The sequence below is a fragment of the Rousettus aegyptiacus genome, unplaced genomic scaffold (assembly GCF_014176215.1).
Source record: "Rousettus aegyptiacus isolate mRouAeg1 unplaced genomic scaffold, mRouAeg1.p scaffold_m13_p_4, whole genome shotgun sequence".
Taxonomy (NCBI): Eukaryota; Metazoa; Chordata; class Mammalia; order Chiroptera; family Pteropodidae; genus Rousettus; species Rousettus aegyptiacus.
This window is the reverse complement of record NW_023416307.1, coordinates 132,223,252-132,250,813: the sequence shown is the minus strand read 5'-3', so window position 1 is coordinate 132,250,813 and position 27,562 is coordinate 132,223,252. Positions and strand designations below refer to the sequence as shown.

Below are 27,562 nucleotides of genomic sequence, written 5' to 3'. Positions count from 1 at the left end.
CACTCCGAAACCTTAGCTCCCAAGGCCTTGGATGAGCTCTGCTTGGGGCGTCTAAAACCTTTCCTCGGCCCTTGCACAAGCCGTTCTGCCTGGAACTTGGTTTCTCTACTTGTTCACTTACAAATTTCTACTCATCCTTCAAGTCTCAACTTGAAGGTGCTCACCCCACTGTCTTTCTCGGCACCACGTATAGATTTTTATATTATTTTGCTTATCTCGTGATATTTCAATTTATCCATAGTTATCTCTCAACTAGAGTTCCAAGTCCTCTGAGGAAAAGAACTATTTCTTTAATCTGCCATTTCTAGCACCTGACATATTATATGGCACATTGTAAACACTCAAAAAAGTTGCAAGAGCATTGTATGCTTTATTTCTCTTTTTCTCTCTCTGAATTGTTATAATCTGCTGAACATTTGAGAGTAAGTTGCTGACCTCAAGACTTTGTTCTACAATCTATCATGTGTATTTCTTAATAACAAGGACATTCTCTTATATGACTACAACATAATGATCAAAATAGGAAATTTAACATCGATACAGAATTATTATATAATATTCAGTCCATATTAAAATTTCACCTATTGTTTCGATGTCCGTTATAACATTCTTTTTCAATCCAAGATCATGTATTGCCTTTAGTTGTCATGTATCTTTAGACTTTTAAAATCCCATTCAGTTCTTTTGCTTTTCTTTGTCTTTCATGACATTATTATTTTTTAATAATAACTTTTTATTTTTCAGTTATAGTTGGCATGCAATACTGTATTAGTTTCACATGTACAACATAGTGATTAGACATCTAGGTACCTCACAACGTGATCACCACAATAAATCTAGTGCCTCTCTAACACCATACATAGTTATTACAATATTATTGGCTATATTCCTTACGCTATACTTTCTATCTCTATGACTATTTGTAATTACCAATTTGTACTTCTTAATTCCTTCCCCCTTTTTCACTGACCTCCCTCAACCTTCCTCTGATTTGGTAACCTTCAAAATGTTTTCTGTATCTATGAGTTTGTTTCTGTTTGTTTGTTTACTTTGTTCTTTAGATTCCACATATACGTGCAATCACATGGCGTTTGTCTTCCTCTGTCTGGCTTACTTTACTCAGCACACTACCCTCTAGGTCCATCATGCAAGATCTTTTCCCATCCCTTTCCTTAATTTTAGTCTATGAATGTCTTTTAAACTGAAGTACATCTCTTGTGGGCAGCATATGTAAGGGTCTTGTTTTCTTATCCATTCAGCCACCCTCTCTATTGATTGGAACACTTAATTCTTTTTCATTTGAAATACTTGTTAACAGATATATAGTTATTGCCATTTTTTATTTATGTTTTTGCTACATACTTTTCCTTCTTCTTAAAGAAGTCACTCTGACATTTTCTGTAATTCTGGCTTGGCAATGATGAACTCCTTTAGTTTTTTCTTGTATGGGGAAGTTCTTTATGTGTCCTTTGACTCTAAATGATAGCTTTGCTGGATAAAGCATCTTGGTTGTAGATCCTGGGTTTTCATCACTTTGAAAATTTTGTGCCAAGCTTTTCTGTCCTACAAAGTTTCTTTTGAGAAATCAGCTGCCAGTCTTATGGGAGCTCTCTCGTAGGTAAATAACTGCTTTTATCTTGCTGTTTTTAAGATTCTCTCCCTGTATTAACCTTAGGCATTTTAATTATAGTGTGTCTTGGTGTGGGCTTCTTTGGGTTCAACTTTTTTGGGACTCTCTGAGCTTCCTGGGGTTGTAGGTCTATTTCCTTCACCAGGTTAGGGAAGTTTTCCATCATTATTTTTTCAAATAGGTTTTCAACTTCTTGCTCTTCTCCTTCTGGGACCCCTATGATGCAAAGGTCGTTACATTTTATGTTGTTTCATAGGCTTCTTATATTATCTTCATTATTTTGGATTCTTTCTTCTTATTGCTGTTATGATTGGGTATCCTCAGCTACTCCATCCTCTATATCGGTGATTTGATTTTCCACTTCCTCTACTTTGTTGATTCCCTCTAATATACTCTACATCTCAGATATTGTATTCTTCATTTCTGACTGGTTCCCTTTTATAATTTCCATCTCCACTTTCTTCCATTTATTTATTTATTTATTTATTTATTTATTTATTTATTTAAATCTCTTTGTTAAAGTTCTCACTGAGTTCGTCTATTCTTCCCCTAAGTTCCTTGAGCATCCTTATAACCAGCGTTTGGAGCTCTGTATCTGGTGTATTGCCTGTCTCCATTTTGGTGAATTATTTTTCTGGAACTTTGTTCTGCTCTTTCACATAGGACATGTTTCCCCATTTTGGCTGCCTCCCTGTGTCTGTTTCTATGTAGTAGGCGGGGCTCCTAAGTCTTCTCTTCTTAGTAGAGTGACTTTATGTAGTAGGTATAATTGGTGTGGGGCCCCTTGGCACAGACTTGAGAGGGGTCCAGATGCAGGCCAAGTTCAACTGTACCCTGTGCACCTCTGGGGCCACCTGGTAAGAGTCATCAAGCAATCCACATATAGCTGCCACCTGTGCTGGGCTTATAGGTGCCTTAAAGGGTCAAGTCCAAAACTGAGGCTGGCTTCCACTGATGTAGGGCCTGGGACTGCTTAGCTAGAGGTATAGGGCACGCTGAGGCCAGATGCTGCTTCTTTGAGTTTTGTGAGCCTTCGATAGATTTTATGTAAGTTTGCAGCAGGAGCCAAGACAGCCCCTTTGTATGGAACAAATCGCTGGAAGTGGCTTGGGTGGGCCTTCAAGATGGGAGAGACACAGTCTCAGGGAACCCCTGGGGCGGAGAGACCTGTATTATCCAGGTTGATGGCACCTGTGTCTGCAGGCTGGGAGCAGGGAGGGCTCAATGAAGGAACTATGGCTTCTGCCTGCACCTCTGTCTGGGAGCCAGCCACCCCTCCGGCCCGCACCCTAAAGCCCAATAGCTCTCAGCCTCCTCTTATGTCCCTAGTGCTCCTTGAGCAGCTGCCCTAGCACTTGAGCTCAGAGTGAGTGAGTCCGTCAGAAAGCAAGGCTGGTGCGGGCCCTTTATGAGGAAGGTCTCCGCTCCCCGCAGCCTTCTGTGTCACTCAGCCACACCTCTGCTGGTTTTCACAGTGTGCGGTTGGGACCCCTGGCTCCTCAGGTAGAGGAGGAGGCTCCTCAGCCAAGACTGCCCTCCCGATTTGCCATCGCCACTCGTGGCTGTGGGACCAGGCCATTTCGCGTGTCTCAGCCTCACCTATTGTTGTGAGGTGTCCTAGATGTAGGGCTTCTGTTCGGCCAGACCTCTGGTGACTCTGAGTATAGGTTGTTCTGTAGTTTTGTTATAATTTTGGTGTGGTTGTGGGAGGAGGCGTGCACTATGCCTTCTTGAATCTCTGGTGACATTACTATTTTTGAGGAGCATGGGCCAGTTGTTTTTTATACTATCCCCAAGTTTTGGCTTCTATAATTGTTTCCTCATTATTATATTTAGGTCGTGAATTTTGAGGAGAGCTATCCTTTAAGTGAGGTGATATTTTCTCATGCATAAAATTAAGGTACTCGATGTTGGTTTATCATGCTATTGTTGATATTAATTTTGATCACTTGGTTAAGTTGTATCTACCAAGTTTTTCCATTGCGGAAACTATTTTTCCCTTTGTATTTGTCAGTATTTTGTCAAGAGATACTTCAGGACTGTGTTAAAATCCTGTTTTCCAACATACTTTTACCCAAGTATCTCTTAATGATTCTTCCCTGAATCAATTATTACTGTATAGTTGCAAAATAATTTTTAATTGAATGAATTTATCTTAAAAAATAGATTGCTCTAGGGAATTAACTATGTTAAAATGTGTATATTCTGAGAGAAGTCTCTCTCTATCCCAAACCCGTTAGAATTATTTCCAGAAAGAATTGGTGTTCTATGCTATCCCTACTTAGTTACACTTCATTTAATGACTTCATTTTTGCCTCCACTTTGGGCCCTACATGTTTAAATGCAAAACCATTTCAGCAACTTTAATGAGATATAAACATCTTCATGAAATAGTATATATAATATAGATATTAAGTCCTTTATATACAGATGTTTTTCTCTTTGTTAATATAACACACGCATATGCACAGCTGTAATATGTTTATAAACTTTTGACTTTCCCACTAGATTTCCATAAACAGCTTTAGTGCTTTATTTACAGCTAAGTAAAAATATTTTTCATTTCATTTTCATTATGACTAATGACATTATACTAATGATTAGGACATAATTAAATATAAGAATATATTCTACTTTTATATTTCATGTAACTTTATTAACCTGAGTTAAAAAAGTTGAAAGATAGTATTTTATTGTAATAATACTCATAATCATAAAAGAAGAATTTATTTAGTATAATTTTTTTCTGGCATTGTCAAACTCTCAAGTTCTTTACCCACCTACTGTCCTTAAGTCATTAGAACGGTCTATTCTTTAAGATTCATGCATTCATTTATTTGTCATTAGATGAAATTTTGTTGGGGAATGGAAATGTAAAGTCTTAAAGTATCTTTTTTCAAATAACTTATATGCCTCATTGAGGAAACATTAATGGGAAGTTGATACATAAACTGAGGAACAGAGAAATCCAATTATTTCACATCTATTTATTGGATGATCACTGAACTAATACCCTGGGGAATGTTTGTAACAGTGTGGACAATATAGTAGGTGTCTCAAATCAGTGCCAAGTCCCCTAGAGTCATCACATAAATGTGGAAAAGTGAACTGGCTCGGTCAAGAACACACAGAGCAAATGTTCAAGCCAAATCCAGAATCAAGGCCTTTTTGGCTTCCTTTGAAGTCAACACTACTCCCAGTATTTTCTGTTGGCATAAAATAATAAAACAGATGTGTATCTTGAGTCACTCTTAAGGAGTGAATTAAGCATGCACAGTAGAAATGCGTCCTCAGGAAGCAGGATGGCTAGACTTACACCTTCTGGAAAGAGGATCTCAGTTGTTGGGTGGCTGCTATTTCTGGGCATCACGGTATCATTTCTACACATATTCCGCTAAGAAGGCCCAAGACTACAAAATGATTTAGACGTTGAAATTCTTGCTTTAACTCTTCAATAACGTTAAAGGATGCACCTTAAAGTTTCTGCTATGTTAAATTTCTCTCCCCAAACAGATTATTCTTTAAATGCAAAAACATAGTTTTTAATTCCATTCTCTGGAGCATCTAATACAGTATTTTGGACATAAAACCATGCTCTTTGAAGATCTAATTGATAAAGGAACTTAAGTCTTGAGTTCTCATTTTTACCCCATGATAAATTGGTTACAGGTTTTCATTTTATATGAAGTAAACTCTGGGGAGTTGAATGACAGCATAAACTCACAGATTTTCAATGAGGGGTTTGAAGCAGATGTTTGAGGTCCAGTCACATGCCGCTAGACCTGAAGTCAGGGAATCTGGGGCAGAACCTGACAGTATATAGATATGTAGTTCTGGTATGCCGCTCGATGTTTGGGACCCAATTTCTTCATTTCTATCAATGAAATGAGCGGATTTAGGCCTGGTTCGCTGGCCTTTTCTGGGTTTGAGGTAAGGAATGTGGAGATATTAGCATCGTAACTTACAAAACAACAATTAATTAAAAGAAAGATTAAATGAATTAAATAAAAATATAAATTAAAATAAAATAAAGTAAAAACATACATTAAAAAAATAACTGCTTTATTAATATGCAATGCGAAATATCAGTGTTCCTTCAGATTCTGAGTTTTTGTCCTTTTTCCAGAAAAGGATATAGCTCTTTAGTAGTGCTCCATGTGAAGAAAAAGGAAAGGAGGCCTAGAGTGGAAGCGGATGGGGTAGGTGGCTCAAACCCCTCCTGCTTTTTCCCTTTTGCCCCAAGGGGGTTGTGCTACTTAGTGCAGGGACTAGGCAGGGTGGAGAAGTAAGAAAAGCAGGTGTGAGCCACACCTGCTGAGACACGGGTTGGTTGGGAGCATCATGGGGCCAAGCAACATCATCCCTTGGCCACACCTGCTGCGGTTGCTGCCAGTGGAGTGGAGGGGGCATGGCAGGATGAAATGGGGCTTAGGCTCTCCTTTTATAACCAGGGGAGCCCTCTAGGGCTCCTTAATGGAAGCCAGAGGAAAGAGTGGGGCTGGGGAAGGGACCCTCAAACTAGGAGCCTGGTCAGCAATGTCCCTGCCACTGAGGGAGTGGGGTCGCGCGGCAGGCGCAGGGTGCGGCTTAGTGAGAAGTCAGTGTTGTCCGGGAGGACAAGGGTGCGCACGTGGGTGAGAGGGGTCGCGGGGAACTAAGACCAAAGGAAAACTGCTCCCCACGTGGGCCGCCAGGGCCCGAAGGGGCTGGTGTGCTGTGTGGTGTGGTGGTGCGGGCGCAGGTGGGTGGCAGCGATGCGCGGGCCTGTGGGAAGGGGCGGGGGCCGTGGGAGCCGAGCCGTCCAGTCTCAGAAGGAAACTGCCCCCCAGTGAGGTGGCACTGCGCGGTCACTCCTCCTCCTCTAAGGACTCCTGCGGGATGCCCTCTTCATCCTCCTCCAGTTTTTGGGCTCGGCCGCGCTGTTGTTTTTTCTTTTGGTCGCCCGAGGTCTCTGCGGTGTTGTCACTCCGCCGGGCTTTCTCCGACTCCCTATCAGCGCCGTCCCAGGACTCCCCCGAGGCGGCTTGCGAGGCCTGCACCGCCCTCGCTTCTCAGTCAGTGCCGTCCTTTTTTGCTTGGAAGCCAAGCGTTGGCTGGAATTGGAGCTCGACCCTTTCACCTTCCCTTCGCTGCGGAGCAGGTGGAGGAGCGGTGGCTGGGATGCGCGCGCCGGGCTGCTGGGAGCGACCGCGCTGGCCGCTGAGGACCGGTCTGCAGCCGCCGCCGGTAGCAAATGCGGCTCTCTCCATATCCCGAGTTTCGAATTAGAGGGAATGCTTCTTTACTTTTATACAGCGGGTTTCAAGAAGACTTGTTCTGTTTAACTAGCACGTAGAGAGTGCTTCCTATGTGCACGTCATGGGTAGTGTTTTACAATAATAAACTCAACTTAATCCTGATTACAGGACTCTGCGGTAGATGCCATTATCGCCTTCATTTTACAAATGAGGAAGCTGAGGCACAAAGAGGTGAAACGACTTGCTTTTAAGATCGACTATTAAGTAGTGGACCTGGGACTCAAACCCAGTCAATTTCCAAGAATACTTCCTTTTAACTCTGCAACACTCTGCTGAGAATGGCCGTGAGGTTGGCTGGCTAAGAAAATACAGATGAAGTGTTTCCTGTTCCAGATGGGATATCTCATTCAATGTGATGGCTGTGTTCTTGTTTTTAAACACATGGACTTTTAGAGTCAAAAAATAGAAATGGAATTGGGAATGTATAATTTTCATGGAGCCTTTGGAAATGGATCCAAGTTAGTTTTTTTGGGGGGGGGGGTGGCGGGAGGAGGCGGGGCGGGAGTCTGAGGTTCTGCTTCTTCTGGGAACATATAAAATATTTTCATACTAGCCTGATTTTATCAGGCAGATGTGCTCTTGAGAGATTTGGATATTTCTTTATGCCACGAATGTTTACTAGGTCATCTGGTGCTTGTATAAAAATACAGACAAAATCATCCAGATATGTTTATGTCCCACCAAATGAATTCAGTGTGTGAAACAGAAGTTCCACCCCATGCCCTATATGCTTTTTCCTTTTATAGACATATCTGGACAACTTTAAACATTAAAGTCTGAGGTATAATCTGGGTATTTGCAAAATTCTTTCTGAATTGGGTCAGCAAGACCACTTTCCTTGAGGCAATGTGGCCACATGTCCTTCTTTATAAAGTTTCAATCTGGGGAAAGGTACAGTTACATTTTTAAAAGAAATTAGCTTTATCGAGGTATAATTAACATGATATAAGGTATCTATTTCAAGTATATGATGACATAATTTTAATTATGAGGTTTCTTTTTCTCTCTAGGTACATATCTAGAATGGAGATTATGAAGATGTTTTGGGGGACCATCTTCCTTGCAGCTAGTTTTGGCTTCGTCAAGTCACAGAGAATTGGTAATGGATCAGATTCTTTAAGCCAAAAATGACGACTTTGTCAGGAACTTAGCGATAATGACAATCTTGAAAGAAAATATTATAGGAGCTTTGTAATTAACATAAAAGAAATGATTCTGTAAAGAGAACTTAGAATCTGGAAATTTGTAGTGAAGAGTGGGCACTTAGTTTATTTCAAAGCTTAACATCAGATAACAAAAAATAGATATTAAAAAATACTATACTTCTGAATGTATTACTAGGTTCTCAGACATTTTTGTAAACATGGGCTCAGTCTATTGATCCTGCATTTTGCTTTATCTACTTTGGCAGAGCTGTTCCTAGAGGTAATTGTCATCACAAGATGGATAGCTTAACAGAATGCTAGCAGCACCTCTGAAATTTTTGCAGTCACTTTAACAAATTGTTGGGGCCTTTCAAGATGGAAATCAGCAAGAGAACATTATTTGAGTAGCCTAGGGTTCCCCTGAGGCAATATAGGTTTAAATATTCAAATATAATTGTATAGATTGTTATTGGTTGGGAAAAAGACAAACTCTCCAAATTTTCCCTTTAGTTCTGACTCCCCTCATTTGTGAACAAAAACTGTGAGAGTCTTTTCATGTTTCAAACACCTTCTAAAATGACAAAAAGTTAGTGGAGAAGTTAAAAAAGTAACAGCATGAAAATGGAATACATTTATCAAGTTGCACATGATAGAAGCAGTACTTACTTGCCTGAAAAATATTCGCAGCTGTGTTTCCCCGATTGTGAAGATCAGAAAAACACTTTATGGTCTGTGTTTGCTCTCTTCTGAAAGAGATGTTAAGGGGACAAACCAGTTAGCCCTCCCTGGAGCACTCACTGAATTCTTTCCTCCTCATAGATGTGTATTTCAGAGGTTCAGAGAGAAATAATGCTTAAAAGAACTTAAGCTCATGTATTGTCTTCCTTTTCAATAATCATGAGTCTGTTTGGCTTTATGACCAAAATTAGGCAAAATTCCAAGAGGTGGTGGGACTCAGGACTCTAGAAGTAACAAATGAGTTAAATAATGTCCCTGGAGGACAGCAACCTTCCTAGCCTTTCTCTATCTAAACTCTTATGTGGTCTTTGCCTTTCTGCAATGTCAGCTTTTAATTTAATCTTCTTTATGACAGTCCAGGGTATGGACTGGTTTCCAATACTGGTTCTTTGAATGGACTTACATGAGTTACTTTGTCTTTCTGGGTCTTATTTTCCTTATCTGTGAGATGGTTGAATGAGATTCATTATTCTATACTTGCACTGTTCAACAGTGGCTACTAGCCACATGTGACTATTTAAATTAAAATAAATTAAAATTCAATAATAAAATTTAAAGTTTACTTTCTCAGTTGTACTAGCCACATTTTAAGTGCTCAACAGGCACATGTATCTAGTGGCTATGGCATTGCATTGTATAGTCTCATAGAATTATTTCTAGCTCTAAAATTTTCTGATTCTCTTTTTTGATTTCATTTATATTCAATATTTTTATCCTTGTAAGTGATATCTTCTCCTTTCCTCCTTCCTTCTCTTCCTGTCTTTTTCCCAAATATTTTCTTCCTCAAATATTTTTTGGGTGACTACTCTATGGTAGACATTTGAATGGTGGAGAAGCCAACAAAAGATATGGTGTCTGTTTCCATGGAGCTCATAGTCTAGTTGATGAGATTGCTATTAATCAAATAAACACATTAATGAATATTATATTACAAACCAAGATAAAAGAGCATGATTCCATGGGAGTTTACTAGAAGAAAAAGGAAGGAAGGAAGGAAGGAAGGAAGCAAGGAAGGAAGGAAAGAAGGAAATGAGAAATAGAAAGAGAAGGAGAGGGAGAGGGAGAGGGAGAGGGAGAGGGAGAGGGAGAGGGAGAGGGAGATGGAGAGGGAGAGGGAGAGGGAGAGGGAGAGAGGAGAGAGGAGAGAGAAAAGAAAGAAAGAAAAACTCGATGGAAGGAATAGCATGTTTAAAGGCCGGTGGCAAGTGGGAGCATGGAAAGTTTGGAAACCTGGACTAAAGAGCCTGTAACACAGAGAACAAAGGATAGAGAGATAAAGCTAAAGAGATAGTGCAGGGCCAGCCCAGGCCAGTATTTTAACCCTCTTGTTGCAAAACTAAATGCAAGATGTATTTAATGAGTGTGAGATAATTATCCCTTGGTAGTTTAGCCACTTTAAAATCATCTTTGACTGATTTCTGCTTTTGTTTCTCTTCTCATCACTAATTTTTGTATTCTTCTCTCATTATCACAGATAATCAAACTGTGAGGTATTGAGGGGGAGAAGTCATGGTGGTTCCTGAGAAGATAGATCATAATTGCCTCTTCTTCTTTTTGTCTACACAAGCATTGTGCTGAAGCCATATTTTACTTCTTGCCACAGAAAAGCAAAATTTAAGTTGAAAGACACCAGGTGATCTGGTCCATCCCTTATTCTAGAGAAACACAATCTGAGAATAGGAGGTATCAGCTATTTGCTCAAGTCCTGGAGCCACCTCATTGGTGTCTTATCCTTTTCATGCTGAAGACTAGGGTGGGCCCAGCTGGAGCACCACTTTGACTGCTATTGGAATTGTGGTTCCCAGGATTAGATCTGGATTTGGGTGAAGCAGTTGAACAATGCAGCCTTGGGTTCAGGGAGCCAAAGGACGAATGTGAGCCACTTACGGTAATTCCATGAGTCAAACTAAAGAGGGCTGGTGGTAGCCAAGACATGGCAGAGGTCAAAGCTGGAAAATTGTTGTCTTAGGTCAAGTTCTCTAGAAATAGAGCATGGAACAGGGACTTGGTGAACATGTGATTTTGAGGGAGTACTCTTCAAGACAATCTGTAAGGGAGTGAGAGAAGTGAAGTAGGCTTGTGGGAGAAGAAGTCAAGCAAGCATGTAGCCTCAGGTAAAATCGAGTCTTGGCATGAACCATGGGAGATGCTGGAGCATAAATAGCACCATGAATTGTTTCAGATAGGACAAGGGAGCCAAGCATTTGTATCCCAAGATGACCAAACATTGGGCATCCAGAGTGGTGAAGTTGGTGTCGCTTCCTCGGTATCTCCAGATGAGGTTACTTCCTTTGGCCAGGGGCAGGACTCTAGACAAAGTCTCAAACGAGAACAGTTAACTCTGCCACACGAAGTGGCTTGGGTGTAAGTGTGCTAACCAGCAACAGAGATCTAGGTGGGGTACCAAAAACATTCTCTACTGATAGAAAGGTAATTTTTTTTTTAATTTTAATTTTTAATTTAATTCATTTTTTTATTATGGTTGATATACAATATTATATTTCAGATGTATAGCATGATGAGACATTTATATAACTTATGAAGTAATCACCCCAATAAGTCTAGTATTCGTCTGACACCATACAAAGTTATTACAATATTATTAACTATATTCTCTATGCTGTACTTTACACTCTTGTGATTGTTTTTATACCTAGCAATTTGTACATCTTAATCCCTTCTCATTTTTTACCCATCTCCCTAACCCCCCTCCCATCTAACAACCATCAACTTGTTCTCTGTATCTCTAAGTTTTTCTCTTTTGTTTGTTTGTTTAGTTTTTTAGATTTTACATATAAGTGAAATAATATAGTATTTGTCTTTCTTTGTTTGACTTATTTCACTTAGTGTAATACCCTATAGGTCCATCCGTATTCGCAAATGGCAAAATATTCTTTTTTATGGCTGAGTAATATTCCTTCAAATATATGTACCACATCTTTTTTATTCATTCATCTACTGGTGGACACTTAGGTTGCTTCCATATCATGGCTATTGTAAATAATGCTTCAATGAACATAGGGGTGCAAATATCTTTTTGAATTAGTATTTTGGATTTCTTTGGATAAATACCCAGAAGTGGAATTGCTAGGTCATATGGTAATTCTATTTTTAGTTTTTCGAGGAGCCTCCATATTGTTTTCCTTAGTGACTGCACCAATTTATAATCCAACAGTGCACATGGGGCCCCTTTTCTCCACATCCTCACCAACACTTTGTTGATTTACTGATCATAGTAATTCTGACAGGTATGAGATGATATCTCATTGTAGTTTTAATTTGCATTTCCCTGATGATTAATGATGTTGAATATTTTTTCATATGTTTATTGGCCATCTGTATATCCTCTTTGGAGAAATGTCTATTCTGGTCTTCTTCTCATTTTTTAGTGAGATTGTTTGTTTTTTTTCTGATGTTAAGTTGTATGAGTTTCTTATACATTTTGGATATCAACTCCTTCTCAGATATAGCATTGATGAATATCTTCTCCCACTCAGTTGGTTGTCTTTTTGTTTTGTTGATGCTTTCCTTCACTGTATAAAAACTCTTTAGTGTGATGTAGTCCTATTTACTTTTACTTTCGTTTCCCCTGATTTCTTTTATTATGTCAAGGGATGAGTGGAGGGCCATGGTAAAGGATCTAATTGAAGGTAATACCATGAGTCAAACTAGAGGGTCAAATGTCTGTTAGAATGGAACAGAAGGTGGTAAGTGAACAAGAGTAGATGGTGGCCAAGAAAAAGCAAAGGAAGATGATTATGTGCTTAGGCTGCATACATATAAGCTATCGCCAAAGAGCTCTGCAGGCAGATCTGTGGGGTAAAGGTGCTTATTTGGGAGAGATGTATTCACAGCCAGTAGCTGTCAATTTTGTAATGTTTTATCTTAAATTGTTTTATCTTAATCTGACCTTCTTCCCCAGTCTGCAGGGAGGCCTCTGTAGGAGATGTTGTGTTTCTAGTGGACGCCAGCATCAAGTCTCAGTATACCCGCAATGTGCGGAACTTCTTGTACACGGTGGTGAACAGCTTCAATGTCAGCAGAGAGACCATCCGCGTGGGCCTGGCCCAGTACAGCGATGTGCTCCGAACAGAGTTTTTTCTTTCCACCTACCACCGCAAGGGCGATGTGTTGAGACACATTCGGAACTTTCAATTTAATCCTGGGGACCCTGCGGGCAACAAATTGGGCCTGGCCCTGCGGTTCCTTCTAGATCGCCACTTCCAGAAAGTAGCTGGGAGCCGGGCAGGCCAGGGTGTGCCTCAGGTCGCAGTGGTGGTCAGCAGCAGCCCAGCTGAGGACCCCGTGCAGGAACCTGCTGAAGCATTTAGGAGGGCAGGCATTCTGCTTTATGCAATTGGCGTCAGAGATGCAGCTTTGGCAGAGCTCAGGGAGATCGTGAGCAGCCCTGTAGAGAAGTTCGCCTTCTTTGTTCCCAACTTCTTTGGTCTGGGCAGTCTTACCCAGAAGCTGCGGCGGGAGCTCTGTGACATTTTGGCAAAAGCAGCTCAACCCGTTGACCACATTTCTCCAGGTACAAAGGCGTTTTCCTTCTTATTTCTGATCTAGAAGTCCCAGAACACAAAGCTTAATCTCTTATTCCTTCCTCCCACTGTCCTTACTTTCCATATGTCTGCATGTTTGATTTTTACATTAAAATTCCACGAAACCATCTGTACTCTCTGCTCCTCTCCAATCATTGGCCAAAAACTTATCAACTCTGTTTATACATACTGTGGGTGTAATGCTGTTCTAAATATTTGTTTCTAGAATAATTTTATTATTCCAGGATTAACTTACCCATATTACCTGGACGTGGGGCAGAAGAAGGGAGAGAGCAGTGGATCACCCAGGAGGCTGGCTCGTTTTACTACCAGTGTGTTTGTGTAATGTACAGAGTATGAATTTAGGGAAAAGAAAGATTTAGGTTCAAATCCTGGGTTTCCACTTTCTGTATTATCTTTAACATGTTCCTTTATCTCCATGAATCTAAATTTTATTTCTAGGATGATTGTACTTGCCTCAGAAAGTTGTTGAAAGCATAAAAATTATGCAAATAAAGTGCTTATCACCGTTCTTAGCCCATCAGAGGTGCCCATAAGCATTATGATTATTACCTGTAATGATATACCTGTCATCAGCTTAGTACTTCTGCTGTTGGCGATGGGGCATAAACTGGTGAAAATTCTTTATAAATTAATTACTAAATTCTATAAGACAGCATAGAACTTTGAGCAGAGAAAGAGAAGATTGCTGTAGGTTCTATTAAGACCCATACAAAAAAACAAAGCCTTCATTACTTATTCATTATTTTGGTTTTCTACATAGGATAGAACTGGAAGAACTGCTAAAACTTTTGAGTCATTTGATGCCGTGGGCGTGCGGTGGTGGTATTGAATTTGTACAGCCAAATTATATATCTTATATTTCTATAGCACTTCAAGATTTATAAATAGATTATATATATGTAGTAATAACCATGGTTTACTTGGTGCTATATAGTTTTCGAAACTTGTTTGCGTTGCCCATCTGACTGATAGATAGCTATATGATGGTTTTTTGTTAGATACGTAGGGCAATTAGTATTTGTTTTCACATAGACACACACAAGGCAAATAGCACTATTATTTGCATTTTTTCATGCGAGAAAACTGAGGCCAAAGGTAACATAACTAGATGGCACAGATAGGACTTGACCCTAAGTATTATAGAGCAGACCCATTCCAATAGTAAGCTCTTAAATTGTGTTCCCCAGGAGCAGAGCCTGAAGCAAGGATTCAGATACAGTTTATTTATTACAGAAGAGCTCTCAAAGGAGGTTGGTAAGGATGTAGGGGATGCAGAAAAGAGAAGTAGGGGATAGTAAGGAAGGGTATGATGTCAGAGAAAAGTTCCACAGAAAGTGATTAATTTCAGCTTGATCCTGCAGGAGAACTCAAGATTGTCTTGACCCAAGGCAAGGAGCTAGGCTTTCATACATTGTGGGTAAAGTAGCTCCAGGACCCAAAGAGAAGTCTTCCAAAGAGCAGTGTGCAGAAAAAGTAAAAAGGGATCCAAAAAGACTTGGGCAGAGCACTGATATTGTCTGCTATAGTAGATTCTCTTATTTTATCCTCAAAACAATCCCATGAGATTGCGAGGGCTGGTATAAAGTTTTCAGGTCTGTAGAGAGATGCATTCTAGCTTTCTGACATGTTGGTGCCAGGACATTCCTAGAGATACAGTTTTTTCCCCAGTTGAAAGAGGACAGCCCCTTTCTTAGCATGCTGCTGCATTTATAGAAGTATTGTTTTCTTAATGAGAGTTAAAAGATTGTCCAAGTGGATTTCAAGATTGGAGGTATCAGTAGAGCTGAACAGAAGTCTCAGAAGATGATGGAGCGGCGGGAAGAAAAGGTGCAGGGTTGTTGTCACTTTTCTGAGCATTCTGTCGTTTGTGGTGTTCGAGGACCACTGAGTATAGGTTGCCTGGCATTGCTCTGCCTTTCTGTATATCATTTGGTTTCATTGGTTCTAAGCATTTTATATCAAGACCCACAGATCCTATCCCTTTTGTCCTCTCTTTTGCAGCTTGCAGAGAAGCAGTCCTGGCAGATATTGTCTTTCTAGTAGATAGCTCAACTAGCATCGGACCACAGAACTTCCAGAAAGTGAAGAACTTCCTTCACTCTGTGGTCTTGGGGCTTGACATCAGCAGCGACCAGGTCCGAGTGGGACTTGCTCAGTATAACGACAACATCTACCCAGCCTTTCAGCTGAACCAGTACCCTCTGAAGAGCGTGGTCCTGGAGCATATCCAGAATCTGCCCTACCGTACTGGAGGCACAAACACAGGGAATGCCCTGGAGTTTATCAGGACCAATTACTTGACCGAGGCAGCTGGCAGCCGGGCCAAGGACAGGGTTCCTCAGATAGTTATACTGGTGACAGATGGGGAGTCAAATGATGAAGTCCAGGAGGCAGCTGACAGGTTGAAAGAAGATGGAGTTGTTGTGTACGTGGTAGGGGTCAATGTGCAGGACGTCCAGGAGTTGCAAAAGATTGCCAGTGAGCCATTTGAGAAATTTCTCTTCAATACTGAAAACTTCAACATCCTGCAGGATGTCTCAGGAGGCATTCTACAGACCCTGTGCTCAGCAGTGGAGGGTAAGATAAAAGGTAAGAAGCTGTGTCAAAACCCAACCTTCCAACCAGCATGACTAATTACAATATGAGCCAGGATACACTGAGTGCAGTGGAATGTAGGAGAAGGAGCTGTTTTCTGTCCCCGGAGAACTTGGGGAGACCCCAGATGAAGGAATGTCTGAGCTGGGGATTGGAGGACAAGTGAAATTTTTATGGGTAGAAAAGGACACCCTAACATGTTGGTAAGAGGAAACAGCATGGGTTTTGGAGTCCGGAAGACCTGTTTTTGTTTTTTCATTTGTTTTTGTTTTTGTTTTTAAAATCTGCCCTCTGCAACTTTCTAGTCATGTAACCATAGACAAGCAACTTTGCTTCTTTACTTCAGTTTTCTCTTCTACGCAATGAAGATAATGCCTGCCTAGCAGGGTGGCTTATGAGGATTAAATCAGATAAAGTATGTAAAAATCTCTAGCACAAAGTAATTGCTCAGCGTATTTTAGTTTCTCTTGTCTTCTCCATCGGTCGAAGAAGAATAATTGAAAGATACTTTAGTCTAATAAAGAAGACAACAAAAGCAACGGGGTACCAGAGGGAAAGAGCTTTGCGAGGAGGAAGCAGAAGTGTAATATATACAGTGTTACATTAAGTAGAGTACCTCTTTCTCTTATATCCCCCACATAAAACCATTTGTATGTTCAATTTTCATGAGGTCTTGATTTGATTTACTTTCTTCTCTGTGCCTCCTCCCCGTCCCCACCCCCTGTCTCTCTTTCATTCCAGAATTCACTCAGGCCTACGCAGATGTGGTCTTTCTTGTGGACACCTCACAGAACACATCACAGGCCAGTTTCCAGTGGATGCAGAATTTCATCTCCAGAATAGTTGGCATGCTGGATGTTGGCAGGGACAAGTACCAGATTGGGCTGGCTCAGTATGGTGATCAAGGTCACACTGAATTTTTGCTCAATACCTACCAGACCCAGGATGAGATGATGGTTCACATCCATGAACACTTTGTGTTCCGGGGTGGCTCCAGGAGGACAGGCAAAGCTCTGCGATACCTTCATCAGACCTTCTTCCAGGAGGCAGCAGGAAGCCGGTTTCTCCAGGGAATTCCCCAGTATGCAGTGGTCATTACCTCAGGCAAATCTGAAGATGAGGTCTCGGATGCTGCACAGACATTGAGGGAGAAAGGCGTGAAAGTCATGTCTGTGGGTGTACAGGACTTTGACAGGAGAGAACTGGAGGGGATGGGGACCCCATCCCTTGTGTATGAGATGCAGGGGCAAGATGGAGTCAGACAGATAATGCAAGATGTGAGTGTGGTGATCCAAGAGACTGGACATCCCAAGATCAGGACTGAGGTTGAGAAAGAGGCTGTAGTAGGTAAGGTTTGAACCCTAGGTGGCGGAGCCACTGGGAGTCTTAGCATAACAAGAAAGTCTGGGAGAATGAGCAGAGAAAGATTCTGGTTTCCATAGTACTGAGACACTAGCACCAGTGGATGGAAAAGAGGAGGAGGCATGGAGCTGCCTCAGGCAAACACCTTGTGTTAGTAACTATAGTCACAATGGTGCTGCACAACAAGCTATCTCAAAAGTCAGTAGCTGAAAATAATTATTCATTTTCTCAGATCTGCTGGCTGGGGGTCAGCTAATCTTAACTGGGCTCAACTGAATAGCTTTGCTGATCTCACCTGGGTTTATTCACAGATTTGGGATTTGGATGAGGGTTGGCTGATCTACATTGGGCTCTGCTCCATAGCTCTCATCTTCCTCCTGGGATCATGAGGCCAGTCTGGGCATATCCTTCCATGGTAACTGTAGAGGTACAAGAGAGAAAACCTACCTGTTAATATTCTATTGGCTAAAGCAAGTCACATGGTTATATCATCATTGATGGAGGACAAAAGGATATTCCTCCCATGGAAGTGAGGTGTCCCTACAATAATCCAAGTTATCATGTGCCTTTTCCAGAAGGATCACTCAGGCTTCTCTCCAGAGATTAAATAAAGTCTTTCCTTAGGTTGGCATTTTGGGTGGGATATTTTACAGTGTAGAATTGTCCTATGCATTATTGGAGGTTTAATGTCCTTGGTCTCTGCCAGTAACATCCCTGAATCTTATGACAATCTAAAATCTTATTTCCAAACGTCCCCTGGGGATGAGTACCATTGTTGGTTGAGAAACACTGAGCCTTATCTTCCGCTAACTTAGTTAATACATTCTAACCACTAGCCACACTGAACCACTTACCATTTGCTGTATGTGTGTCATACTTTCTCACTTTTGTCTCTGCCCTGAATATAGTATACCATCAGTCTGGAATGTCCATAGTCAAAACTTTATCCTTAATTTCTTAAGTTACCCTCTTGGTGGAACATCCTAACAACTAGAAGCTTGGTGGAGCATCTCAGTGGTCCTCAATATTTTTGGCACCAGATACTGGCACTCTTATGAGAATCTAATGCCCGATGATCTCAGGTGGAGGCAGCGATGCTAGCACTGGGGAGCGGTTGCAAATACAGATGAAGCTTCACTTGCTCACCTGCCGCTCACCTCCTGCTATGCGGCCCAGTTCCTAACAGGCCAGAGACCAGTTCTAGTCTGTAGCCTGGGGTTGAGGACCCTTGGTCTAGTTGATCCCCACAGCTAGAAGCAATCAATCTCTCCTTCCTCTGAGCTATCATATTTCTGCCCAGACCTCTCAACATATAGAGTTTGAGGGTCCTTGGAATTTTATAGGCAGAAGAGACAAACACATGTGAGACAAGAAAAAAAAAATTGAGCAGAGATATAAAGAACAAAGAAATACCTTATGTACACCATGTTAAGTACAAATAGAACAGAAGAAGGGTGTGGAGAACTTGACCTTGTAGGAATTGTGTTGGTCTCTTAATAATGGGTGTGATATTAATATATAGGGAGAAGGGAGGAGGGTACACTTCACTTGGTAAGGGAAAGAGCATGAGTAAGGATGTGGAAATGGGAATGATGAATGTGGAAGGTAAAAAATGGAGTCAATTGGGATTGGGAGGAGGGTCTAGAAGTAGTGAGGGATGAATTAGATTAGGTAGGATGCACCCTGATCATGGGGTCCCAAAGGCACTGGGAAATAACAGTAGGCTTTTAAGTAGGGAAAAGGCAATCAAAATGGCCTTTAAAGAAGCCTTCGGTGGGCAGGCTGGACGCCACATGACATCTTAGACACAGAAAGACTTTAAGGCTGAACTGTAATCTGTCCACATGAGGAGGCTACCTGGGTCTAGCCAATGGTAGCTCTGATAATGAGGAAAGGTGAGTAATCTTGATGACAACCAGTGAAGGAAGGGAGATGTCAAAGATGCTTATAGTTTCTAGAGAAGGCATTTTAGACTTAGCAAAACAAAAGGCAACACCGTCTCTTTAAATCTAGGATTGATTTTTGGTTCTTTATGAAAAAAGACGAAGGGGGAAATTTTAGGGCACCAAGAGACCAAAGATAAGTCAAAAGGTTATTCTGTTACCCCAATATTCTCTTTTCCAAACTTTGTTTCACAATCTTCAGTTGTCTACACACTGATTTCAGCCTCCTGCATATGTGATTTCGATTCTCTGCTAAGGAGATTTTTTTTTCATACATCCAAGCAGATTTAGACTTTTTTGGTATGTAGGCACAGTAAGTGTCTCTATGTTAGGTGCTGCCTTAAATTGTGAGAGAGGTGTTTGGGCACCTCTTAGAAGGGAGTTTAGTGCAATCATAACTCCATTACCCCATTTAAGGCAGGTTAAAAGGAAGATTCTTTCATAGCAAAATAAAACAGCCATTTAGACTAATTTTTTGGACAGATTTTTGATAGAAACTTGCAATTTTTCCTGTTGCCTCTGTTGAAATGACTTGAAATTTATCAGAGAAAGGCACACAAGTTAAGAGTCACAGTTTAATATTTCCATCTTTTACCAAGACGAAGGAAAAATGATTAAATCCAGATTTTAGGCCCATAATAGAGAATTTGACCCAGGTTTTCCTGAAATTAGAAAAATTAAGAAAAAACTAGTCGAGCAAGGCTCAGATGCCTCTAATGGATTTAGATGAATTGAAAAATGACCTTATAGCACTTTCTTGTAGAAATACATATATTTACATATTTTGCAGGTGAGGATACTCTTTCATGTAAAAATTTTGAGTTAGGTGTGAATGAACCCTGTGATATTCTTTGACCATCATGCCAAATTTTGGTCATAAAGGCTTCCACTAAATTCTAAAATGCGTTAACATAGTTAGTATAATATGTATACACTTTGTAATTCTAAGTATTACAGTATATAAAAATATAGTGTAATACAATTTTTATATATAAAATAAGTGTTTTTATTACTCTGTTCTCATGCTAAAGCCCTGCTTTTTGTCTTCGTTTGTTTATAGCCTGTCCAACTCCTATCCCTGCCGACTTAGTGTTCCTCATTGAAGAATTTAGCAGGGTTAAGCAATCTAATTTCCAACAAGTTGTCAATTTCTTAAAGACCACTGTCAGCTCTCTAAGCACTCGTCCAGATGTTGTGAGAATTGGCTTGGTCTTTTACAGTGAGGAGCCACGAATTGAGTTTTCACTGGATACATTTCAGAATCCAGCCGAAATCTTGGATCATTTGGACAAATTAACCTACCAGAAAAGAAGAGGAAGGACCAAGACTGGTGCTGCTTTGGATTTCCTAAGGAATGAGGTTTTCATTCAGGAGAAGGGCAGCCGGTCCAAGCAAGGCGTGCAGCAGATAGCTGTGGTCATCACGGAAGGCTTCTCCCAAGACAATGTGTCCAGGCAGGCTTCTCTCCTCCGCAGGGCAGGGGTTACCATCTATGCAGTGGGCACCCAGCTTGCCTCAGAGAGTGAGGACCTGGAAAAGATAGCATCATATCCTCCTTGGAAACATGTCATCCCCCTGGAATCCTTTTTGCAACTCTTCGTTGTGGAAAGCAAGATTAAGAACCAGCTCTGCCCCGAGACTGTGGGCAAAAGGACCTTCGTTACTGAGATGGGCTCTACCCTACAAGAAGGTAGGACCTTTTTCAAATCTGATCTGTTTTTAAAAGAAGTCTTTACTCTGCTTGCTCCATATAGCCACCTCCTCTACCCTCCCCCACCATCCAAGAAAAGATTTTAAAATCAACTCATTAAAAAACAGAAATACAAATCTTCTAAAATCAAAATCATTTGTCTTGATTCTAAATACTGCAGAAGAATATGAAGTAAAAAATGAACATTCCTTCCTCTTTCTATCTTACCTTTTATCCTTTTTAAGAAGTTGATGAAAATATATGTATATTTACAGTAGAAACCCTAGGGATATGAGTATGGATTGACAAAGTCACTTAAAGCAGATAATTATTTCTAAAAGGATACAAATGCTTGAAATTTTAAAAAATTATCTTAAAATGTAATAAATGAACATGAATTTTCTAGTCTTTGGTATAAGGCCGAAACTTTGAACACAAGCCCTGCTGATTGGAATTCTGTATATTTTCTTCATCAATCATCCAATAGTATATTTTCTATAATTTCCAGTTTCTTTAGTTTTACTTTGTATTTTAACTTTTTTTTAGGCAAGGCAACCCTTGGTTGACCTCACCAATTGCAAGGACCTTGTCAGCTTACGATCTCTTATCTTTTTATTTTTTTATGCCTACAGCACCCGGTCTTCTAAGGTGGTCTCCCATCCAAGTACTAACCAGGCCCAACCCTGCTTAGCTTCTGAGATTACATGGGATCGGGCTTATCAGGGTGGCATGACCATAGACTCCAGTTTCTTTAAAGAGATAACTTAGCCACTTTTGGAACAATCTGAGTACAGAAATCCTTTCTGATTTTTATGATCTCAAAAAATTCAATCTTTTGTAGTGCTATCTAGTACACCAACAATTTCTTTTTATAACAGCTTGCCTTTTTTGGGTTTTCTAAGCAGTAAATATGGTTTTCATAGATTCAATAAATCTCCTTTATTCACACTCATATCCTAGTGATTTGCACAATATTTGATTTATGGTATAATTATAATACAAAACTGCCATAAACACTCTGGGGACAAACCCGCATTGCTCTCGGTAGGCTTATTCTTCCACTGCACAAAGCAGAACTGTGTAGTGTTCAACTGGGGAGCCTCTAGGGTGAGAGCACTCAATGCTTTGTGGGAGCATTGCTTTTTTTTTTTTTTAAATCTAGGGAGCCACTTAAGAGGAGGTTGGTTAGGAGATACGCAGTTAAAAAAAACACACACACACACCAGAAAAAACATAGCAGTTAAATATATATGCCTTGGGGTCAAACTGCCTGAATTTTAAATCCCAAATTTCCCACTTATTGGCTGTTATAAATATCTCTGTCTCTGTCCATCTACTTATCTATTTTTGTCCACCCATGCTAGTATTTTCTAGATTCAAATCTGAATTATAGAAAGAAGGTGATAACTTGAAATGTTGATTATTAACTTAAAAATTTAAGGCTCTGATAATATCTTGAGGGAGAAATGACTGATTTTTTTTTTTTTTAAAATCAATCACTAAATGATCTCATAATTTCCTGATTATGTGCTGAGGCCTAGAGATATAAAATATCTAAATAAATTCCTATTTTTCTCTTTGGTCTGAATTTTTAGTCCCTTTCTCCTGGGGAATGAAGAACAAATCATTCAATATGAATTTCATTTTCTTGTATACTTTTTGCGTATACTTTGTAGGAAAGGCAAGAAGGCTACTTTTCTCACAGACAGTATAAAGTATTGAGAGTCAGTTTTTCCCCCCAGACTGCATAATAGCTAAAAAGAAACCTGGAATCAGAAAAATCAACCCAAAGTATAGAGGAGTTGGGTTTGGGGGTGTCTTAGAGGTGAATAGAAGTTGGGACATTTTTACCTGTATCTTGTCCTAGCTGATCATAATGATCATAAAATCCACCATTTATTGGTCATCTGCTATGTATCAGAGATTCTGCTAAGAACTTAATTTATGTTATAGATGTGGATAATTAAGAGTAGCCAGACTATAAGAAATATCTTTCTCTTCCTCCCTCCAAATCTTCACCTGCCAAGATTGGCAAGAATATGTAGTGCCAGATGTATTCAGGGCTCTTGGCTCCTCCGGACAGTGCTAAGGCCCTGGGCTGCAGTGGAGCCTCTTTGGGCTACTGCTGCATGGGGCTGACTACAAGAGATGCCTCTTCCTGCACAGCGGTCCTTTTCTCAGACTCGGGTTAGCCTTTCTACCTGTCACCAGTGGGTGCTGGGTTCCAGCAAAGTCCAAGTTTCTGCCTTTTTCCATGATTTCCCCACCATTCTCCAAACACTTACATCCTTCTCTGCACCCTTCTAAGCCACACCTCCTTCTGATGTCTGCCTCTCTAGAGTAGGGTTGCCAGATAAAATACAGGATGTCCAGTTAAATTTGAATTTCATTCACATATACGAGAAATCCTTTTTTTTTTTTTTAAGTATAAATTAATATGTCTCACATATTTGCTGGACCAAGGTCATCCCAAATGAAGGCATGAGCAAGGGAGCCCAACTCCTGTCTTGGACCACTTCCCTTTCTGCCAGGGAACACGAAAAGGCTCTTCTTGATTCTTCCTTGAGTCTGGGAATCCAAAGATTAATAACACAAGGCTATTAGGGCCACCCTAACAGAAAGAAGCAGGGGCAAAGTTATGTTTCATTCTTTTTGAGGAATCAGCTGTGTGGCAAAAATAAAGCACTGGGAGAACTCAACAGTAAATTTTTAATACTCAGCTCTGCTATGTTTCCATAATCTTATTTAATCCTCACAATAAACTCATCGAGTAGGTGTTAAGATTTTTGTTTTACAGGTTAGGAAATTGAGATGGAAAGGGGCAGGCCTGCTAGTAAGTGGTGAAGACAAGATCTAAATTAATGCCATTGAGTTTTGGCCTTAATACAAAGTGATTCATTTAAGTAAGGCTTATTTAAAACAGTTTTAAATTTATTTAAGATAATTAAATTGAGTTACATTTCAGAAAGTGCCTATATATTTAAAAAGTGCCAATCTTTTGCTCATATATTTAAAAAGTGTGACTTGCATGGGAAGCGGGAATATTGGATTCTGAGACAATTCATATCTTCAAATATGATCTGATATTTTACTTTTAGTTTGTTCTCAACTTCCTCATTTGAGATATATCAAGCAATGTTTACTTCGTGTCTCAAGTGAGATTCACCAGAAACAGACTTTGAGACAAAGATATAGATGCAGGTGATTTATCTGGGAGGTGACCCCTGGGCACATTGGTAGGGGAGTAGAGATGAGAGGCAGAAAGGGAAGGTAGACGACCAAGCTGAGTTAGTGAGCAGGTTGTGGCTGTAGGCCGCTGTGGCTCAGTTCTGCTGGGGATTAAGGGAAAAATATGTAGATCTCACCTCAGAGATGTCCCACCCAAAGTACAAGGAAGCTACGGTATTTATCCACTGACTCCTGTCAATCATTGGTTGGGGGCTCTTCCAAAACTCACTTTCAGGCATTCTGGCCTGCCTTGTGTATAAACTGATCTTGTTCCTGGCCAAAGAATATTCTTTGGTAGTCACAGATGATTTAAGTAGAAAAATGCTGGCTCTCAAAGGAACAGTGAGTGCTGAGTGGGTATTGGGATCAGTAGCTTTGGTTGGCTATGTGCTGTCTTACCTCTCTTCTAATGGGTTGCTACTTCTTATTGCCTAGGTTGTGTGCACATCGAGAAGGCAGATATTTACTTCCTTATTGATGGGTCTGGCAGCATCACGCAAGATGATTTTCTTGAAATGAAGGTGTTCATGAATGAAGTGATAAAGATGTTTTATATCGGACCTGACAGAGTACAGTTTGGAGTCGTTCAGTACTCAGACGGAATTCATAGTCAATTTATCCTCAGCCAGTATCCCAGTGTGGCAAGGCTGAAGGTAGCCATTGATGGCATCCAGCAGAGGGGAGGTGGCACCATGACAGGTCAGGCCTTGAGACACATGGCTCAGGTCTTTGCAGACACTGCTCGCAGCAATGTGCCTTGGTATCTTGTAGTCATCACCGACGGTAAATCTGCAGACCCAGTGGCTGAGGCTGCAGAGACGCTGAGGGGAGATGGAGTCATCATTTATGCTATTGGAGTAAGAGACGCTAACACTATTGAACTTAAAGAGATAGCTAAAGACAAGATGTTTTTCGTGCATGAGTTTGATTCCTTGAAGGTCATCCAACAAGAAGTGGTACAAGACATTTGCTCCTCAGAGAGTAAGAATTTTTTCCTTCAATCTCTCTCTCTCTCTCTCTCTCTCTCTCTCTCTCTGTCTCTCTGTCTCTCTCTCTCTCTCTCTCTCTCTCTCTCTCTCTCTCTCTCTCTCTCTTTCTCTTTCAGCATATGTGTCTAATCTATGTGAATTGGCTTCATTCTTGGGGTGTAGATTCAGTGGTTCAAAAGTGTTTGACACAGAGTGACCATGACCTGGAATGAACCAAACTGGTCAAATTTTAAATCTTCATCATACAGCTGTGTCTTTTTTTTGAGGTTGGTTCATGCTGGGTCACAGAAAATTTATTTCATTGACTTTCTTTTCCGCCCCCTTTAAAAATGTTTTCATGTTGCGAATATGCCACTCAGCCTGTCTCTGGGGACTTGTGATTAATTGGCTTCAGGTTGAGAGTGAATGTTTTGTTCTGTTCCTTTTTTTCCCCAGCCTGTAAGAATAGGAAAGCCGATGTTATCTTCCTGATAGATGGTTCAGAATCGATCTCCTCAAAAGACTTTGAGAAGATGAAAGAATTCATGAAGAGGATGGTGAACCAATCTAATATAGGTGCTGATGAAATTCGTATTGGTCTTTTGCAGTTCAGCTCAACACCCCAAGAAGAATTCAGGCTCAACCAATACTCCTCAAAGGTGGACATTCACAAAGCCATCTCAAATGTCCAGCAAATGAATGATGGCACCTACACTGGGAAAGCTCTGAATTTCACTCTGCCTTTTTTTGACAGTTCAAGAGGAGGGAGACCCAGTGTTTATCAGTATTTGATTGTAATCACCGATGGTGTGGCCAGGGACAATGTAGCCATACCAGCCAAGGCCCTCAGGGACAAAAACATAATTATTTTTGCCATTGGGGTGGGAGAAGCCAAAAACTCTCAGCTTTTGGAGATTACGAATGATCAGGACAAAGTGTACTATGAAGAAAATTTTGAGTCCCTGCAGAATCTAGAGAAGGAAATTCTTTATAAGGTCTGCATTCCACAAGGTGAGTGACAGAGGGTTTGTTATTTGATCCACAGGCCCATCATAGGTGTTAGGGACCTTGTTGGCTCTCTTAGTAAAATACAGCTGATCCTTCTAAGTGGGAGAGGGAGGGAAGATAGCTGTGTGGGGAAGAGAACTGGCTTGAACTCCTCAGGTGCTGTGGTTCACCTTCCCCTGGGGATTCTTTTACGCATTCCCTGGTTGTCACCACTTTGGCCTCCAGAGGCCCGATCCTTCTCAGGACTCTGTCTCTAGAAAGTCCTTTATTTCTTATAGATAGATGAAGCCAGACTGGAATGTGTAAACATAGTTTACTGAAGATTTGGGCATATCGAAAGAGAAATAGAAGCAGAGAATATCAGTTAGACAGTAGTTCTATGTGTGTTCTGTCCTGCGGTCTCTCTACTTTGTTGCCAGTCTGCTTCCATATAGCTGAGATCATCTTCAACCCCATTTTATCTCCTCAAGCTTTTATCCAAAACAGCAAGATCTAGCAATAAGGGTTTCTCTTTTCAATTGTCTGGGTCTGTTCTGCTCTTTTCATGATCGACTCCACCTCCTTCCCACAGAGAGTGAGATTCTACAGCACAACCACATTACAGTTACGATAGCTAATCTTTAGATGGTGCTGTGTATGTGTGTGTGTGTATGTGTGTGTATCTGTGTGTGTGTGTGTGTGTGTGTGTGTGTGTGCCAGAGGCTGTTCCAAGGGTTTCCATATATTAAAACATGGAATCCTCACATAATAGATACTATTTTATGGGTGAGAAAATCAAGGCACAAAAAAATCCTGTTTTTTGCCCCAAGCAAATAGCAAAGCTGAGATTTGAACTTGAGGCACTCTGGTTCTAGAGTCTGTATCAAATACTGTTCTGTACCACCTTTTGGTATATGTAGTAGAGTAGAGCATAACAGAGCCTCTCAAACTTTAACATGCATTTGACTCACCTAGAGATCTTGTTAAAATGCAGATTATGATTCAGTAGTTCTGCATAGGATTCTGTAGTACTGACAACCTCCCAGGTGATGCTGGTCCTGCTGATCTTCCAATCACACTTTGAGTAGGAGGATAAGATAGTATATTATGGCATAATGAGGCATTGGATACTATAGAAGAGCCCTATGTAGCACGATATATAGCCACGTGTTGCTTAACGATGGGTCGTTAGGTGATTCCGTTGTGTGAACATCATAGAGTGCGCTTACACAAACCTAGATGGTGTAGTCTACTACTGTAATTGTGAGTGCCATTCTTTTACAGGACTGTCAGCTTGTGGCATGCAGTAGGTTTGTTTATACTAGTACCACCACAAACATCCGAGTAATTGAAATGGAAGCCCTGACAGTTGGCTTTTCTTTTTGTAATGCAAGTGTCTGAAGTAAGCTTT

At 40.6% G+C, this 27,562-nt stretch overlaps 1 protein-coding gene and 2 pseudogenes across 9 annotated transcripts in view; 1 reads left to right on the top strand and 2 right to left on the bottom strand.

The window, feature by feature from the left end:
• LOC107508459 (collagen alpha-4(VI) chain) overlaps positions 1-27,562 on the top strand; it is a 114,136-nt gene that overhangs the window by 21,459 nt on the left and 65,115 nt on the right. For 4 of the 9 annotated variants that reach the window (XM_016140253.2, XM_016140251.2, XM_016140254.2 and 1 more), the window contains 7 exons: positions 7,938-8,026; positions 12,733-13,344; positions 15,380-15,967; positions 16,715-17,320; positions 20,339-20,968; positions 24,632-25,177; positions 25,621-26,175. In XM_016140253.2, coding sequence (XP_015995739.2) covers positions 7,938-8,026; positions 12,733-13,344; positions 15,380-15,967; positions 16,715-17,320; positions 20,339-20,968; positions 24,632-25,177; positions 25,621-26,175 — 3,626 coding nt within the window. Of the gene's footprint in view, positions 1-7,035; positions 7,099-7,136; positions 7,386-7,937; positions 8,027-12,732; positions 13,345-15,379; positions 15,968-16,714; positions 17,321-20,338; positions 20,969-24,631; positions 25,178-25,620; positions 26,176-27,562 lie in introns of those variants that run through there. The other 5 variants (XM_016140257.2, XM_016140255.2, XM_016140252.2 and 2 more) reach the window with 4 other exon arrangements.
• On the bottom strand, positions 6,474-6,879 carry LOC107508460 (annotated as a pseudogene).
• Positions 21,592-21,709, bottom strand: LOC118602494 (annotated as a pseudogene).